Source organism: Taudactylus pleione, unplaced genomic scaffold (genome assembly GCF_031769625.1).
Source record: "Taudactylus pleione unplaced genomic scaffold, aTauple2 ptg000140l, whole genome shotgun sequence".
Classification (NCBI taxonomy): domain Eukaryota; kingdom Metazoa; phylum Chordata; class Amphibia; order Anura; family Myobatrachidae; genus Taudactylus; species Taudactylus pleione.
Window position 1 is genome coordinate 180,451 of NW_028284542.1, and position 19,225 is coordinate 199,675.

Genomic DNA, 19,225 nt, shown 5'->3' on the forward strand with positions numbered 1-19,225 from the left:
CCCTGGCAGTCCGCCATAGACGCTCTCACAGGGGGCATGGTTAAGTATCAAGAGGGTGTGCCACGCAGTGGCGTAAGTTCATCCCAGACGCCCAGAGGCAAGTTCTGATGCCCCCCCATCACAGCCGCTGACACTGTAATGTAGCATTTCGCATGCAGACAGGCTATAGATAGACAAAGGCAACAGCTGATGGTGTGACATGGAGCTCTCCACTAGTGTATGGTGGCTTCTCAGGTGCCGGGAAGGGGTGCCATGTATTGGGCAGCCGTGACGGTACATAGATACAGCCCTAAGTGGGGTGAATATATTGTGGACAATGGAGGAGGTGCCCCTTCAGAGCTGGAGCCCGGCGGCAGGCGCCTCCATTGTCTCCCATAGTTCTGCCCCCTGGTGCCACGAGTCACGGGAGCCTGGCCCGTCTCTTCCCAGCCTAGCAGAGCGCATTGGCCCATCACTGCCGTCACACCTTCCCTCCATGTCATGTCATGTCATGTCATGTATCCGGTGGCGGGGGGTGGAGGGCGGACGTCCGCCCTCCTCGAGTTGGCCCTGACGCCGTCGGCCCTTCTGACATTTGCCAGAAGTGCCAGAAGGCCAATCCAGGACTTCCCTGCCGTTAATCTGGCACTTTCTAGCAGCCTAGCTGCTGTAGAACTTGCAGGGCATGCTAGGACTTGTAGTGACACAACTCCCTCTGCCTGTGGCTGGTGTACCGTTCATTTGTCTCAGTCAGTCCTCCACCCCTGCAGTACCACCCAGGGTGCGCTGTGTCCTCCAGTGATTTGTCCCTCGCCGGCCGCCGTGGTCAGGTCACCGCACGTAACCTCTTGCTCTGGCAGCAATAGGCCCGCCTCCCGCCCTCATCCACCAATCAGCCCCCGCCTCCTCCCCTCAACCGCCAATCAGCGGCCAGCACTACGACTCCCGGCGTTTCCCGCGCATGCGCGATGTCACCGGCGCGCCATCTTGACAGCGGGAGCCGCGATCAAACCCACCGGGTCCGAACTGGCTAAGCGTCTCCGGAGCGGACCGATCACCGGGGGGAGGGGAGGTGCGTGGTGGCCTCCTACCTCCCTCCTCATCCCGCGCCGCCTCACCCGATCAGCTGCTGACAGGGACAGACTGGGGCCCTCACAACACCCCAGGAACCCCAGCAGCAGCGCCCCGGGGACCCCCGCACCGTGACCGGAGACGCGGGGAGTGATGCCCTGCCGTCCTCCCGCCGCCAGGGCCGTCTGATCGCAGGGGAGGCGGCTGGGGGACGCGGGGACAGGATGCCTGTGGTGTGGCCGACCCTCTTGGACTTCAGCCGGGATGAGTGTAAGAGGATCCTGCGGAAACTGGGTAACTACCCCCCTCAATTACACCCGTTATTCCGGTGCGGAGGCACTGCGCATGCGCGGGGGGCGCTTTGTGCCTGGCTGGCGGCACCGCGCATGCGCTCCCGGCATCTGACACGCCCCCTCTGACGTCAACGCCTGGCCTGTCTGTAAACATTCCCTGGATGGATGTGTGTGTGTGTATTACAGGCGGCTCCCGGCAGGGGGCGCTCGCTGCAATGTTATTTTTATACAGTGTGAGCAGCAGCCTGTAACTTGCCAGTGATACCAGTGTCTGCAGATGGTTTTTATCTGTGGCTACGGTGGGCATAGTGGTCAGTACTGCTGCCTTGCAGTGCTGTGGTTGCAAACTCCATTCCCAGCAGGGCCCTGTCAGTCTGGAGTTTGTATGTTCTCCCCATGCTTGCATGTCTTCTGACAAAAAAAAGTCCATAATATAGGGAATTTAGATTGTAAGCTCCACTGGGGCAGGGACTGATGGGAATGACTGAAATACTCTGCACAGCGCAGCAGAATGTGTGCGTACCGTATAAATGATCGTCCTCTCGGTGCGCTCTTTGTGACTTACTAGTTGGCCCTTTATTTGAATAGTGCGCACACTACGCTGTGATTGTTATGCGTTGCTGGGCACTAACGACCATATCTGTTAAATGTCAGCCATGGTCACATATTTGCATCTGGAGCAGCTGCAGCGATGCCGATGTGCGCGCCACTTATTACCAGGACACGTGAGATGGCGGCCGTCGCTGCTGTTCACATTCAAGCATTATTCCGTTTCCTGTGGCTACATGCGGCCGGCGTGTTTACTAATTTTACCTGGAGGGCAACGTTGTAATGTATGGTTTTTATGTGCCATGGTCGGGGAAGCCATGTTCATGCTTGTGCGGTGTATTCAGGCACTAGGAGACGGGATCTCGGTAATATCGGACAGCGTTTTGGGGATGTCACTGGTTCCCAGCATATTCTCAGGCTGTATTCCCATGAGTAGTGGATTTGCTGACAGGTGTGCGGTCACCTCTGTGTGTAGGTGAGAGATGCTCGTTAATTGTTGAAGAACGAGTAGATTTATTTATGTATCTGGCAGAGAGTAGCTGGTTACTGCCCGGATGTAACATCTTGGTGTTTAATGGGGCTTTTAAAGTCTAGACTGTATGGTTTGTGTGGAAACACTATCGTCTAATGTGGTTTACTCTATTCTATTGCATTTTATGTTTATCTAATTACAATGCAGTAGTAAAGTGCTTTAAATTATCCATTTTACACACCTACAACTACTCCTTTAGATACATAATTTTTCCAGCTAGCTGGTCCTTGTCATACTTCCAACGTCACTGTGTCGGGGGGTCCCAGCACGGCAGCCTGCCCCGGGGCTGTCTGTCACAGTGATGTTACCAGTGGGTTCTTTTCGGGTCCAGGTTAAATATGTCTGTATACGTATAACATAACATATGCTGATTCCCCTGGCAGTGGTGGTAGGTAGGAAATTTTGCATTTAGGAAACTATTGCGGTCAGCGCATGAATGCTCATAGAAAACTATAACTGTATATGTAGAAATCAGTATGCATTATAAGCAATGACCACGATCCCATGCGGGGCAGCAGTTCTGCTTTAATTGTGTTGCTCTGGCTTGTGTAGGTTTAAAGGCAGCCAGTGACTGGTTTATATGGGATTAGAAAACAAGAAATCAAAGGACATTATTTTTTTTTGTAATTTTGTTTGTTTTTAAAATTAATAAAGGCATCAATATTGTTGGAGTCCAATAACATTAATAATGGACTGTTAGTGTTTATTCTAGGTCTGGCGCTGGTCCTAGAAAGGGGCACGCTGCACCCGGAAAGGGGGTGTGGCCACTATAAAGGAGGCGTGTCTTTAAGACGGGCCCCCTTTTCATCACTCTTGGCACTTACGGACATGCCGGGCTGCCCCCAAGCACTTCTATATCAGTGAATAGATGCCGGGCGCATGTTCAGTACCTCCCTGCGGCTACTAATCGTATTCTGACCGCGCTGGTGCTTTGATACGAGTTTCTCTCACTGATGAAGTATTTTTCATTTTAGACCCCTGCACCTGTAACGAACCTGTGCCGTTCCTCTTTCCTGCCTGGGGTGTCGGGCCCTGCTCTGGAGCTTCTAGCACACCCTGGTCTGTGTCTCAGCAGTTTGTTGCATCCATTTAGTGTGCTAGAAGCACCAGAGCAGACACTGACACCCTAGGGGCTACTACTGTGTGGCATATGCCGCTCCTCCTGCACCCAGTAACGTACACAAGTTGGTCCGGTCCAGTCAGCTGATTTGATTTGGTGCCGGCCACCAGCTGATAACAGCTGGCGCACTAGCACGCAGTCATGGAGAGACAGCGTCGCCCGTCACGAGGCAATCTGCGCTGACGGACCGGCAGCCAATGTGCAGTGGCGCCTCCTGATTGGCTGCCGGGTCTGCGAGCTCCAAATGGCTCGCGACCGGCGCCAGATTCATATTGGCAAAAGATTCAAATTGTGCTGGCGCTGTCTGTACAGATCTTCTGCTGTCTGCCTGTAATTAGCTGGCAGCCCGGTACCAAAGCCACACCAGCTGGCTGCTGATGGCACACAGGGAGAGGTAGCATTCCCGCTAGGCTCTTTCAGCGTGGTGCCGCGCCCTGCCCTATTTCGGAAGGGCAGAAAGCACCCTGCCCTACAGCGCGGTGCCCCGCTGAAACAGCCTGCGGCTTCTGTCCTCCACCCGTGGGTCGCAGTGTCCCGCGGGTGGGGAAAACGGCAGAGCAGCGGTCACCGCTGCTGAGTAGATGCCAGGCGCAAATTTGAGGGTAATTTATCATTAGGGGGGTGTCCAAAGGGTTCTGAAAGAAATCCCCACATTTTTAGGCAAAAATAGGGATTTTGCATTTTTCCTGTTCCAGTCTATCCTGGGTGCGATAATATCTGTGCAAAAATCGTCCGACGTTATCGCCGCTGATTGAATTCGCCCCTTAATATGAACTTGCATGAGTCATCAAGTTTGCCACTTGCTCAGACTGTGAGGGGTGAAATGATACTTTTGTAGCTTTCTCACAGCTTTTTGGCAGACTGCCAATTTCCACTGGAACCTGTCCCCATTTTTTGGGATTGAGTGTCCCTGACGAAGTTAAAACCGTCCTAGGCAAACACCTAATGTTGGTCAAACTACACCACCATGCCAAATTTGGTGAAGCTAGGCCCAAAACTGGCCGTGTATAAAGGACAGACAAACAGACAGACATACGCTTTCTCACTTATTTTACATAGATATTTGAAGGGTCACATTTTCTCTAAGCCTAGGTTGAACGAATGACTCGGAGGTACTGTATGGGCTATTGCATACACAAAGGTTTTGTCCGGACAGAAAACAAACTCCATTTTTTTGGCAGCCGTCCTTGTCGGTGGTTATTTACGGCTGTGACCGTGCCTTATTCGTGTCGTCTGGAAGCATGTATGTATTTCTCCGTTTCACTACAAACACTCTACGAAAGAAAAAAAAAGGGCGTTTGTTTTTCTTTTCGTCCGGACAAAATAGTTGTCTGAAATAGCCCTATGAGAAGATGTTCCATTGCCAGAGAGGAGATGACCGGTGGAATGGCTCAGGCTAAGGACATGTTGGCTTGATGCAACCATTAGTTAATCCATGGTGAATTTGGAAAGAGCTGTGAGTGGCTACAGAGGAATCTCCACGGCCAAGAAAATTGTCTGGTCAGAGTTGATCTATGGGGATGGAGAGGCCGTACTGCCTGTCTGCTTTGGCCTGTATGTGCGACCATCATTAACAAGGCCTCCACCAGCGTCTGACTGCTCGGACCTGAACTCCTAGATGGATCATCCTAACTTGGACATGTCTGTTGCCAAATATCCGCCCGTCGCCATGTTTAAAGCGGTCTGGCGCTTGCTTGCATCATAGGACACGTGTTTTCGTTACTGAGCTTTGTTGTGCTGGTTGCTTTGTATAACAGTCACCGTAATGTCCATAGAAACGTCCTGGTCTGTCTCTTCTGTTCTTTCACTGGTTTGTTTCTCGTGTCGTTAGAGCTGGAGGCGTACGCTGGCGTCATCAGTGCCCTCCGCGCGCAGGGCGACCTCAGTAAGGAGAAGAAGGACCTTCTGGGAGAACTCTCTAAAGTGCTGAGGTAAATCCCATTGATCTTCCAGTCAGCTCAGGGTCCTCGGCCATTCTTCTGTATTAGCGGATAAATCTGCCTCTTTGTTAGTGATTAGGGAGCGTTGTTAATAGCACTTGACAGCCAATCAAATTGGTCAAAACATTGTTTCTTTCATTTTTCAATCTGTTTACTGAAAACTCACCAAAAAAATGGTTTTAACCAGGGTAGTCTTCATTCTAGCACCCTGTACCTGTCACAACTCGTGCAGTTCCTCTATCCTGCCAGGGGTGGAGCTTTCTGCTCTGGTTCTTCTAGCACACTCAGCTGATGCAACAAACTGCTGAGATTAAGCAGTTTGTGGAAGCACTAGGAGAGAGAGCGACACCCCAGGCAGGAAAGTGGAACTGCACGGGTTTTAAGAAGTGCAGGGTGCTAGAGTGAACACTACTAGTGTTTCCCGGCCAGTCCGAGACTTTATCGGCATGTCTTATGTTGTATGACATGTTATGTTTTTTTTTTCCAGCATTTCCACAGAACGGCACCGAGCGGAGGTGCGCAGGGCGGTTAATGATGAACGTCTCACTACCATTGCGCACAAGTAAGTGTGACCATTGTTCCGTAAGTTGCGCTCCGTTTCCCTTCCCATAAATGCGCAGGTTACAGAATTCTGCATAAAGTGAAGGCATGGGACTCATTCAATCGCACATTGCTGTGACTGCGTTACCGTCCTTGGCCGTAGGCACGTCTGGGACTATATGTTAATGCAGGGCTTGACAAATCCCAGGCGCACCGTCGCCACGGCGACTAAGATTTTAATCCTGGCAACAAGATTTCTCAAGAGCCAGGTACTGTTGTAAACTTGATAATAAAGCGAATTGTCAAAACAATAAAAAAATAAATAAATAAAAATCGGTTACAAAGCGCCCCTATTGGCTGCTACAGGAGTGGGCAGGATGCTGCGTGCCTTTCATGAGGAGAAATGTGTGGCACACTATGTATAGGGTACACTCCTGAGTGTGACACACTATGAATTTGGCACCAATTAAGGGGCATGTGTGATAGTCTGATGGCATTGGGGAGCATGTGTGGTAGTCTGATGGCATCTGAGGGGCATTGAGGAGCATGTGTGGTAGTTTGATGGCATCTGAGGGGCATTGAGTAACATGTATGGTAGTCTGATGGCATTGGGGAGCATGTGTGGTAGTCTGATGGCATTAAGGAGCATGTGTGGTAGGTTGATGGCATCTGAGGGGCATTGAGGAGCATGTGTGGTAGTCTGATGGCATCTGAGGGGCATTGAGGAGCATGTGTGGTAGTCTGATGGCATCTGAGGGGCATTGAGTAACATGTATGGTAGTCTGATGGCATTGGGGAGCATGTGTGGTAGTCTGATGGCATTGAGGAGCATGTGTGGTAGGTTGATGGCATCTGAGGGGCATTGAGTAACATGTATGGTAGTCTGATGGCATTGGGGAGCATGTGTGGTAGTCTGATGGCATTGAGGAGCATGTGTGGTAGGTTGATGGCATCTGAGGGGCATTGAGGAGCATGTATGGTAGTCTGATGGCATCTGAGGGGCATTGAGGAGCATGTGTGGTAGTTTGATGGCATCTGAGGTGCATTGAGTAACATGTATGGTAGTCTGATGGCATTGAGGAGCATGTGTGGTAGGTTGATGGCATCTGAGGGGCATTGAGGAGCATGTGTGGTAGTCTGATGGCATTGAGGAGCATGTGTGGTAGGTTGATGGCATCTGAGGGGCATTGAGGAGCATGTGTGGTAGTTTGATGGCATCTGAGGGGCATTGAGTAACATGTATGGTAGTCTGATGGCATTGGGGAGCATGTGTGGTAGTCTGATGGCATTGAGGAGCATGTGTGGTAGGTTGATGGCATCTGAGGGGCATTGAGGAGCATGTGTGGTAGTTTGATGGCATCTGAGGGGCATTGAGGAGCACGTGTGGTAGTTTGATGGCATTGAGGAGCATGTGTTGTAGTCTAAACAAGTTTTCATATATTTTGATCTGGCACGGTGTTTTGGCCCCTAAATTTTTAATCTGGCTCTTAGATTTTACAAAATTTGTCACACACTGTGCTAATGCCTTGTATAATCCTTTACCGTGGTGTACTAGCGTGTACGTCTGATAGTGCAAGGACTGAGATGTCCACTTTGTGCGTCCCTAGCCGCAAGCACCGGACGCGCCATCAGGACTTGCTCCAGCCCCATGCTAGGTGCAGATTCTCCATCAGAGTGTGGCCCGCAGTGTGAGAGAGTTGTGCGACACGCCTGCAGCCCCCTAATAACATGCCCATTACACGCGGCACCTCTATAGCCTTCGCCTAGGAGCGGCCAATATATTTTTGAGATTGTGAGTCAGTCTCAACCGCACTTCTCTGCGTATAAACGTGGGAAGCATGCGCTGTGCGACTTTTTTAGGGACAGTCGCGTGTACAGTTGAAAAAAGTCAATTGCGTGAATATCGACTTTGCTTGCGACTCGAAATCAGGCCCGTTGTGTTGTGAGGATGCCTCTATCGGCGCTCAGCTCAGGTGTAATGTATTCCCCTCACCCTAAGCTGCCAGCCGTATCATTTGTGCGGTTGCAGTAGTCGGCACTAGCGCTATATATTATACATACAGCATCTCTTGCACTGAACTTGATCTGTACTTATTTATTTTTTACTTAGCATGTCTGGTCCAAACAGTTCCTCAGAGTGGTCGATCGAAGGGAGGCGGTTGGTGCCGTTGATGCCGCGCCTGGTACCGCAGACTGCTTTCACGGCCACCGCTAATGCCATCGCTAACTCCGCCGGGCAGCACAACTCCGCCCTGCCTGACCCAGCTGAGACCGGGAACAAAGAAGGTAATTGCGGGGCTTGGTCCGGGGTGTCACCATCCTTAGAGCATCTTCTAGATGAGTGTTTTTGTTTCCGACTTTTCGCCTCTAATTGAATACGGGCCTAAATGGGGATTTGAACTTAAGAAAAGTGTCAGTCCCCTTTAAAGAATAGTATCCTAAACGGATATTTTAGATTTAAATTAAGAAATGACCCTTATTATGACTAAGCTGCGAGCTGGGAGACGCTGGTGTAACACGTAGACTTGCGTACTTTGATTTAAGCTAACGCTGACTTCTGCTTTCTCCTCTCTTAGTGGTTGTGTGTTACTCTTACACCAGTACAACTTCAACGCCTACATCCACCCCGGTTCCCAGCGGGAGCGTGGCCACCGTCAAGTCTCCTCGACCAGCCAGTCCTGCCTCCAATGTGGTCGTACTGCCCAGCGGCAGCACTGTCTATGTTAAAAGTAAGTGAGGACATCCCGCAGTTGTCCCAATTTGTTGGTACGGCCATTCGTCCTTCTGATCCCATCCACCCCTTTGTTTTACGCTAACAATATGGCCGCCGTGTCTATGCAGGAGCTGGGCCCATTGTACCTAGCAAAAGCTAATTCTTTATCTGGTGTTTATGAAACTGAATGAAGCTAATAATGGACATGACCTGATACCCGTGCCAAATACAGCAACACTTTTATTTAGAGCAATGATTAGAAAATGATTGATCCCTGCTTCCACTGCAGGAAGTCACAGATAGTTATATAATGGAGGAGCAGTGCCCCCCAGCAGCACAGAGTATATCAGGAGATGAGTGATGTGTTAGTGAGGACAGGGCTGCATGTGACGGGGCAGTGACATGATGTGAGGAGGGGAATGGAGGCAGCAGGAAGCCACAGACTGGGAGTTATATAGTGGGAGGAGCAGGGTCCCCCAGCAGCACAGATTATATCAGGAGATGAGTGATGTGTTAGTGAGGACAGGGCTGTATGTGACAGGGGCAGTGACATGATGTGAGGAGGGGAATGGAGGCAGCAGGAAGCCACAGACTGGGAGTTATATAGTGGAAGGAGCAGGGTCCCCAGCAGCACAGAGTATATCAGGAGATGAGTGATGTGTTAGTGAGGACAGGGCTGCATGTGACAGGGGCAGTGACATGATGTGAGGAGGGGAAGGAAGCCATAGACTGGGAGTTATTAAACAAATAATAAAGATAAATTATGATTGACTTTCCCTGTCCTCCTGTTAGGTGTCAACTGCTCAGATGATGACGAGAAGCCGCGGAAACGACGACGCACAAACTCCAACAGCTCCTCTCCTGTGATCCTAAAAGATGTCCCCAAGCCCACGACGCCAGTCTCTAAGACCATCACAGTGCCAGTCACTGGCAGTCCCAAAATGAGCAACATCATGCAGAGCATTGCCAACTCCTTGCCGCCACACATGTCGCCGGTGAAAATCACTTTCACCAAACCCACCACACAGACCACAAACACGTCCACGCAGAAGGTCAGTGCCAGGACTTAGTGTGGTGAAGTGATGGGTGTGCACACAAGCCAATGAAGGCCGTCTCACAAGTACGGGCTTTGCGGTTGTTTTCGGACCTCACACACCTCTATGGCTGACCAGTTGTCTGATACCGCCTGTGATGTCAGCGTGTGTGTGTCTGGTTTTACAACCGCTCTCGTCTCTAGTCGTAACTCGTAGAACCGATTGTTTTGCTCTGTTCTGATCACCATAACTGCGCTAATCAGCTGCAATTTACTGTTGGTGGGCAATAGCATTGACAGTCTTCCTGGTGGAGTTATTCCATCACTGTTTGCCCCAGTAATGAGATGGTCATGTTCTGGTTTCCCTTTATTCTTCCGCAGGTCATTATCGTAACAACCTCTCCAAGCTCCACATTTGTTCCAAATATTTTATCGAAGTCCCACAACTACGCCGCGGTCACCAAACTGGTCCCCACATCCGTCATAACGTCCACCACACAGAAGCAGCCGGTGGTCATCTCGTCCGCCCAGTCCTCTGTCATTAGCAGTAGTAGCAACGCCAGCGGCCTCTCTCCTTCGCTATCCTCAGGAAGCATTGCCGTGACTACGGTGGTGTCTTCCACCCCATCCCTGGTCATGTCCACAGTGGCACAAGGTAAGAACGACCCCGTCTGTCTGTTCAGGGATTGCTATTCTGTGCAATTGGCCACCATGCAACATCACGTCTTTTTGGCTTAGGTCTCTCCACATCGGCAGTGAAGGTAGCTTCCAGCAGGCTCCCCTCTCCTAAGGGTCTGCTGGCTACTCCCGGCCAAATCCTGGCTCAGTTCCCCAAGCAGTACCAGCAGCCTCCTAAGCACCAGATCCATCAGCTGGCTCAGCAGTCTACTCTCTCCCACCCGTCTTCTACCCCTCAGCCACAGATGCCCCCAGGAATGAAGCCCACCATACAGATAAAGCAGGAGTCTGGTAAGTAGACGCTATGCTCTGATTATTGGTTAAAGCCTCAATCGAATGAAAAACATGGTGATTTTTTTTATTACCGTAAATCACTGTGGCAGGCTGTAAGAAGAAGCCTGGTATTTAACATTTTTCATTGGTTTGTTTCTTCCGGCTGCTACAAACGATTCATTTATTCTGCACAGTGTCACATGATTAAGGGTGTTTAACACTTAGTAAGATATTCACCAAAATATTTTAATATAATCTAATACTCCCTCCCCTTAAATATAATATCAGCAGGGGCTGAATGCAAGGGTCTCGGTATAGACTTTCAGTCCTACCCTCACAGTCCCCTACTTGGCTGGCAGGAGAATTGAGTACTTAAGACCATCCGTGGTAGACGCTTGTCAAGAAGCAAGATGAGCTCTGATTGGTCAATTATCCGAGCACATGACAAGCCCCCTGCGTGCCGTGGCTGGAGATGTAGCCATTAGCAGTGTCTGGGTACTTTTATGGTCAGTTGGTGTGGTTAGTATTGAACAAGTTGTTTGTATATGGGCACATTTTTGTTTTTTTTACAAACATATCTCCCAACCTAACTGGCATCATTTGTTAGATACAGCAGAGCGTAATCTCCAGCAGAGCGTAATCTCCAGCAGAGCGTAATCTCCAGCAGAGCGTAATCTTTAATCTCCTACGCTCCAGCAGAGCGTAATCTCCAGCAGAGCGTAATCTTTAATCTCCTACGCTCCAGCAGTGCGTAATCTCCAGCAGTGCGTAATCTCCAGCAGAGCGTAATCTCCAGCAGAGCGTAATCTTTAATCTCCTACGCTCCAGCAGAGCGTAATCTCCAGCAGTGCGTAATCTCCAGCAGTGCGTAATCTCCAGCAGTGCGTAATCTCCAGCAGAGCGTAATCTTTAATCTCCTACGCTCCAGCAGAGCGTAATCTCCAGCAGAGCGTAATCTCCAGCAGAGCGTAATCTCCAATCTCCTACGCTCCAGCAGAGCGTAATCTCCAGCAGAGCATAATCTTTAATCTCCTACGCTCCAGCAGAGCGTAATCTCCAGCAGAGCGTAATCTTTAATCTCCTACGCTCCAGCAGTGCGTAATCTCCAGCAGTGCGTAATCTCCAGCAGTGCGTAATCTCCAGCAGTGCGTAATCTCCAGCAGAGCGTAATCTCCAGCAGAGCGTAATCTTTAATCTCCTACGCTCCAGCAGAGCGTAATCTCCATCAGAGCGTAATCTCCAGCAGAGCGTAATCTTTAATCTCCTACGCTCCAGCAGAGCGTAATCTCCAGCAGAGCGTAATCTCCAGCAGAGCGTAATCTTTAATCTCCTACGCTCCAGCAGAGCGTAATCTCCAGCAGTGCGTAATCTCCAGCAGTGCGTAATCTCCAGCAGAGCGTAATCTTTAATCTCCTACGCTCCAGCAGAGCGTAATCTCCAGCAGAGCGTAATCTCCAGCAGAGCGTAATCTCCAATCTCCTACGCTCCAGCAGAGCGTAATCTCCAGCAGAGCATAATCTTTAATCTCCTACGCTCCAGCAGAGCGTAATCTCCAGCAGAGCGTAATCTCCAGCAGAGCGTAATCTCCAATCTCCTACGCTCCAGCAGAGCGTAATCTCCAGCAGAGCATAATCTTTAATCTCCTACGCTCCAGCAGAGCGTAATCTCCAGCAGAGCGTAATCTCCAGCAGAGCGTAATCTCCAGCAGAGCGTAATCTCCAGCAGTGCGTAATCTCCAGCAGAGCGTAATCTTTAATCTCCTACGCTCCAGCAGAGCGTAATCTCCAGCAGTGCGTAATCTCCAGCAGAGCGTAATCTCCAGCAGAGCGTAATCTCCAGCAGAGCGTAATCTTTAATCTCCTACGCTCCAGCAGAGCGTAATCTCCAGCAGAGCGTAATCTCCAGCAGAGCGTAATCTCCAGCAGAGCGTAATCTCCAGCAGTGCGTAATCTCCAGCAGAGCGTAATCTTTAATCTCCTACGCTCCAGCAGAGCGTAATCTCCAGCAGAGCGTAATCTCCAGCAGAGCGTAATCTCCAGCAGAGCGTAATCTCCAGCAGTGCGTAATCTCCAGCAGAGCGTAATCTTTAATCTCCTACGCTCCAGCAGTGCGTAATCTCCAGCAGTGCGTAATCTCCAGCAGTGCGTAATCTCCAGCAGTGCGTAATCTCCAGCAGTGCGTAATCTCCAGCAGTGCGTAATCTCCAGCAGTGCGTATCTCTTGGTCCTTGAAAATTGCTAAAATTGCTCCGTAGAACAAATACTTGTTCAGTGCATTTGACGCTATCTCATCTTTGCTGGTTTGTAACTTTCTTTTCAGGTGTTAAAATAATCACACAGCAGGTTCAGCCCAGTAAGATCCTCCCCAAACCAATGTCTGCAGGCCTGCCGAGCAGCAGCAACACCCCGATCATGGTGGTCAGCAGCAATGGGGCGATCATGACGACCAAACTGGTCACCGCACCCAGCGGTAAGAGCTCGGTTTACTCTAATATCACTGCACAGAGAAAGCAGGAGGTTTATAAGTGCAGCGAAATGTAACAATGATATTGAATGTAGAGCTCCACGCCGATCTGCGTAGGCGACGGGCAGGATTCCTCCCCCGTGACTACGCTGCGGGGAGGATATTGCCTCATAATATACTCGTGAGAGATAATTGTGAAACTGATTTATTGTTGTATGTATTGGATTGCTATATATATATATATATATATATATATATTTTTTTTTTTTTGGTGCGATGTTCTAAGCTTTTTTTTATGTCACCCTCATGTTCATTAGGGGCACAGGCCAGTTACACGCGTCCGGCTGTCAGCTCCGCTCTCGGGGCACGTATGGCTGCCACACCTGGTGCTACGTATGTGAAGACCACCAGTGGAAGCATTATCACGGTTGTACCAAAGTCTCTGGCCTCGCTGGGGGGCAAGATTATCAGCAGCAACATCGTATCTGGTGAGTATCAGGCCTGCACCACCCAGGGGGTCAGGGCCATTTACCAACAGCGGGCAATGAGGGAAGACTTGTGTCATATTGGGGCGCGTATGCGTAATGCTGGATACACAAAGACCAACGAGGGAAGGCTTGTACTATATTGGGGGCTCGTCTGTGTAATGCCTTATACACACAGACAAATGAGGGAGGGCTTGTACTATGTTGGGGGCTCGTCTGTGTAATGCCTTATACACAAATACAAATGAGGGAGGGCGTGTACCTTATTGGGGGCTCGTCTGCGTAATGCTGGATACACAAAGACCAATGAGGGAAGGCTTGTACTATATTGGGGGCTCATCTGCGTAATGCTGGATACACAGACAAATGAGGGAGGGCTTGTACCTTATTGGGGGCTCGTCTGTGTATTGCAGGTTACACAGAGCCCCATTAAATACTTCAATGTAAAAAGTGCTATTAAATGCTCTTTTGAATCTTATTTAACAAAGTTGTTTTCTTTTAAGCTTCAGAATCAGGATGTGAATTAAATTTACTTGCCAGAAAAATTGGTCATGCCATCCCGTTTGAGTTTGCCACCTCTGGGATGGTTTTACAGTTGTCCACAGAAAAGCCGATAGCAGCGCCACCTTCTGGCTGCTTTTGTGTCCTACACCATTTAAAATCTCCTGCCACAAATCTCACAGTTTGTTTTAAAACCATGCTTATTAAAAATAAATTGCTTAGACTCTGTACCTCAATGTGTATGGTCTGCTAATGAGACGATCCAAATCGATGGGCTTCGTTTTCATTCATGCTCCTAGAATGCTGTCAGCAGTAGACTATAGCCGATGGCTCCTATCAGCCTGTGTGTGTTGTCCTCACCAGACCATACTAATAGGCCCTAATAATGCACAAAGTGGAATGACTGAATGTCACCCGCTTTGGTCCCTGGCATAGTTGTCAAATTTGGATCAGCCAGAGTGTCCAGCTTTCAAAGGGTCTACAGTCTCCAAATATTTCCTTACCTAATTGTGCCAAGCACAGGAAATGTGTGTACTAAACACCTGAATGATTCTGAGGTGGTTTCAGCTGCCTCTGCCTGTTCTGCCAAATTTAGCACCACGTCAGATCTAGTGATGTCATACCCCCAAGTGATGTCATACTTGCCTTTACACTAGACTAAGGCCCGTATTCAATTTGAGGCGAAAAGCCGTTTTCACGTGTTTTTGGCGGAAACCTTTCGCCGATTACGTCATTTTCGCCTGTTTTGTCTTTCCTCTGTGTTCAATTTGGAAGCGTTTTCGCCTAGGCGGAAAGTCAATGCAATGTAATAGGCGGAAAAGTTTAGTCTATGAATAGCAGGCGGCAAAAAGTGCAGAATTGGGGTTTTGGGGTGCAATGTTGCGGGAACCCCCGTGCAGCCTCCATGTTGGGGGACAAAGTTAAAAACTAGCGAACTTGACTCTGGGGGGGTCCCCAAGTATGCCCCAAGTTTTTTTTTTTTTTTTTTTTTCTTTCATTGCAGGGGCTTGCGGCAGGTGGATTTTTCATTGCAGGGGCTTGCGGCAGGTGGATTTTTCACGATTTTTTTAAACTTAGCTTTAGCAACTTTAAAATATGCTGACCCCCATTTTCAAGTACCCCAAATTTGCTGGGATAAGTTATTTTCTGCAAAAAAATACTCCTGAATACTATTCTGCATCACGTATAGAAAAACGCTATTTCTACTTCAGGGTCCATAGGGGGTCCACAGGGTTGACCTTGGGGTATAGCTGGATCTGGATCCACGGGCACCACGCAGTTAAAGCTTTGCTGCTCCCAGGATGCACTTGGGTCCGTCCTCCTCTATACCCCGCCCCGGCCACAGGCACCTCAGTTTTAGTTGGTGCCCGGCCGGAGTCGGGTCACCCTGTCGCAGTGGGGCTGCAGGAGCAGCCCCTAAGCTTTATTTTAAAAGAGAAATTTTTTATTTTTTTCTACTTTTTTACACTGTTAGAGCGGCAGCATCAGACTGTCCTTTAGGACGTCCACGCTGCCGCTCCTTCTCTCCGCTGGCGCCGCGACGCCAGTACAGCTCTGGGGATTGCGGCGGGACCCCAGAGCCTGTACTAGCCGGGCTCTGGGGACTCCCTTGACTGCTGCCGGACGCGACGGGGATCAGGTAAGCGCGGCGGCCCGCGGATACTTTCTATGCAGTCAGAAGCCTCCGGTCTCTGGGGACAGACTGGAGGCGCTAGCGGCGGCGGCGGGCTCCCCCTCACTTGAGGAATACCCCGCGTGTCCGCTAGACCACCAGGGTATCAGGCTGGTAGCGGGACCGGCAACCCGGGGGTTAATTGCTAGCCAGGGGAGGCAGCCTTCCCTGTCTAGCGGCTCCTCCCCTCAGCTCAGCGCGCCTTTCAACTAGGAGTCTGGCGTCGCTGAGCTGCTCTTATCTTACGGCCACTCCTCCTCTGAGGTCTCCGGCGGCCATCTTTACTGGCACATCGCAGACTCCCAGGCGGTATCAAGTGGACCGGTCCCCCTGTGTACCTCTCCCCTGCTAAAGGACAGTGTACACAGCGCTATAGCCCTCCCAGACACTGAATCTGGGCGGTTGATTGTAGCGGAAGGTGCAGTGAGTATAACTTTTCTGCATTGTATGTGACTATTGCTAGTGCTGCCTGTCTGTGACTTATTCTCCTTGCTGTCAGCTTATAACTATCCCTTTCCTTCTCCTACGGCCCGGCAGGTGTGTGGGGGAAGGGCGTTTTTCTGAGACCCTCACTTATATAAAACACGTATTTGTGGGGTCAGTCACATACTGTTGGGTGCTACACAGTACCATATCTGGGCTGTTGTGTCGCATACTGGGAGTGCGCGGGTGTTAAAACCGTAATTCCTCTGGTGATACCTATTTCTTGTGATTTACGGTATCATGTCTGATGAGGAGACTGAGCGCTCTGTGGCTCCTGTGCTATTTTCCTGCAGACGTTGTGCTGCTGGAGTTGATGGGGAGGACTTATCTCAGGATGGTCTGTGCGGGCGGTGCCAGCTGGTACCGGGCCCCTCCAACCCCCCTGTATCACAGGACCCTCCTTGGGCGATGTTTTCACAGGTGCTGGCGTCTATTGCGGACCGGTTATCGGTCCCATCAGCGGTCCCTTCTAGGGCGTTGCCGCAGCCCACCATCCCCCATTCCCCGGGGGTTCCACAAATGTTGCGGTCTCCCCCCGGGGCCCAGACTGTGGGTCCTTACTCGGGACTGCCTGTGTATGTGCAGTCTTCCCCAGGGACGCGTCAGTCTGTAGTGCCTTTGCAGAGTTTTGCTCCGACGGCTCCTCCGCCTTGGGTGGATGTTCTATCCAGCTCCGTACAGAGTCTGGCGGCTTCATCCTCGGCGTTTCAGTCCATGTTGCAAGGTGATGTGCCACCAAGGGTGTCTAAACGTCCGGTTGTGAGTTCACTAGCTGCGCAGTTGTCGGACTCGGAAGTGTCCTCAGATGATGGAGAAATCCGTGAGGACTCTGACTCTGATGTCATGGGGCAGGAGGTGGAAGCTAAGTCCTCCATTAATGTTCCAGCCTTAGTTAGGGCGGTGCGGGCTATCCTACATGTAGAGGATGATGCGCCGGCTCCTAGGTCGAAGTTTCCAAGGTGACTTCAACTGTGTTCCCCCTGTCTGATCAATTATCGGATCATATGGCGGCGGCCTGGCAGTTACCTAGTAAGAGGTTCCATCCACAGAAGAGGTTGGCGGCGAACTATCCTTTTCCTGAAGCTCATTGCAGGAAATGGGAAACTCCGCCGGCAGTGGATTCCCACGTTACCCGCTTGATCAAAAGCGCGACGCTGCCATTGCCGTCTATCTCCTCTTTGAAGGATCCCACGGACAGGAAGGTGGAGACTTGTTTAAAGTCCATTTATTCTCTTTCCGGGGCGGTGGCTCGCCCGTCCATGGCTATCTCCTGGGTGGCTAAAGCCATTGAGGCATGGGCCAATGCCTTGGAGGATACCTTTCCTGATGAGGCTCCGGATATCCAGAGAGCGTTAGTGGGACAGATGCGGGATGCAGCTTCCTATATTGGGGAAGCGTCTTTGGATGCCAGCCTGCTCACTTCTAGGGTGTCGGCTGCAGCGGTGTCTGCTCGGCGCTCCCTGTGGCTGAGGTCCTGGAGGGCTGATGCAGATTCAAAAAAGGGTCTGGAGGCCTTGCCTTTTAATGGTGATTTACTATTTGGTCCGGATTTGGACAAAATAGTGGATACTTTGGCTAAGTCCAAGTCGGCTTTTCTCCCTTCGGCCTCTGCGCCGGCTAAAGTGAGGAGCTCTGCCTTTCGGTCCTTTCGGGTTCAGGGTAAGGCCAAGGGCCAGTCCTTCCCGAGACATTCGGCGACCAAGGCCGCACCCAAGCCCAAGAAGCAGGCATGGAGTGCTCGGCGCCCTTCTTCCAAGCAGGAGGATAAGCCTGCTGCCTGATGGGACGGGCCTCTCTCTGGGGGACCCCAGAGTGGGAGGCCGACTTCTCTAATTCGCCCAGTGTTGGCACAATACCACCACGGATGCCTGGGTTCGAGAAGTAGTCTCTCAGGGGTACGCCCTGTCTTTTCGGTTCAGGCCGCCCCACCAGTTTTTCTGTACGAGTCCTTCTCTGGACAAGACCAAAGCTGGTCAGATTCAGGTAGCTATAGAATCCTTGCTACAAGCAGGGGTCATTGTTCCCGTTCCGCAGTCTCAGCGCGGGACGGGGTACTATTCTACTCTGTTTCTGGTACAGAAACCCAATGGTTCTCATCGCCCTATCCTGAATTTGAAGTCTCTGAACAGATACCTCAGAGTTCTCAGGATGGAAACGTTACGTTCCATCATTCTGGCGATGGAACCCGGGGATTATATGGTCTCCCTCGATATCCAGGACGCCTATCTCCATGTGCCCATAGCACCGGCACATCAGCGGTATCTGAGGTTTGCTATCCTGAACCATCACTACCAATTTCGGGCGTTGCCTTTTGGCCTTTCCACGGCTCCGAGGGTGTTCACCAAGGTGATGGCGGTTATGGCTGCCCACCTTCGGGGTCAGGGTCTACGTCTGTTGCCGTACCTGGACGATCTTCTGCTGCTGGCGAGCTCCCCGGAGGTGCTTCTTCGACATCTCCACCTGACCATTGCTTGTCTTCAAGCACACGGGTGGTTGATAAACTGGAAGAAGTCCTCCCTGATTCCATCACAGCGGATGGTTCATTTGGGAGCCCTGCTGGATTCTCGTCAGCAGCGGATTTTCCTGACTCCAGAGAAGGTCTCCTCCCTGCAGCTGCGGATACACAGTTGCCTGAGCAGTTGCCGCCTGTCGGTCCATTCAGCTATGAGAGTTCTGGGGTCCATGGTGTCGACTTTCGACATGGTGGAATTTGCCCAGTTCCATTCCCGGCCCCTGCAGGGGCTGATTCTATCGGAATGGAACGGGTTACCTCACCGGATCCGCTTTCAGATGCTGGTGTTGTCCCCGGAGGTTCGGCAGTCTTTGGCTTGGTGGCTTCAGACGGCGCATCTGGTCGAGGGGCGCCCCTTTTGGATCCTGGACTGGGTCCTGCTCACGAC

The 19,225-nt window shown here is 50.9% G+C and overlaps 1 protein-coding gene across 5 annotated transcripts in view; it reads left to right on the forward strand.

The window, feature by feature from the left end:
• The first annotated feature begins 947 nt into the window (after window positions 1-947).
• EMSY (EMSY transcriptional repressor, BRCA2 interacting) overlaps window positions 948-19,225 on the forward strand; it is a 57,824-nt gene continuing 39,546 nt past the window's right edge. For all 5 annotated transcript variants that reach the window (XM_088473786.1, XM_088473790.1, XM_088473787.1 and 2 more), the window contains exons 1-10: window positions 948-1,344; window positions 5,376-5,475; window positions 5,972-6,046; window positions 8,135-8,310; window positions 8,601-8,753; window positions 9,530-9,789; window positions 10,152-10,425; window positions 10,509-10,739; window positions 13,041-13,190; window positions 13,502-13,672. In XM_088473786.1, the coding sequence (XP_088329912.1) occupies window positions 1,275-1,344; window positions 5,376-5,475; window positions 5,972-6,046; window positions 8,135-8,310; window positions 8,601-8,753; window positions 9,530-9,789; window positions 10,152-10,425; window positions 10,509-10,739; window positions 13,041-13,190; window positions 13,502-13,672 (1,660 nt within the window). In that variant the 5' untranslated portion in view covers window positions 948-1,274. The remainder of the gene's footprint in view (window positions 1,345-5,375; window positions 5,476-5,971; window positions 6,047-8,134; window positions 8,311-8,600; window positions 8,754-9,529; window positions 9,790-10,151; window positions 10,426-10,508; window positions 10,740-13,040; window positions 13,191-13,501; window positions 13,673-19,225) is intronic.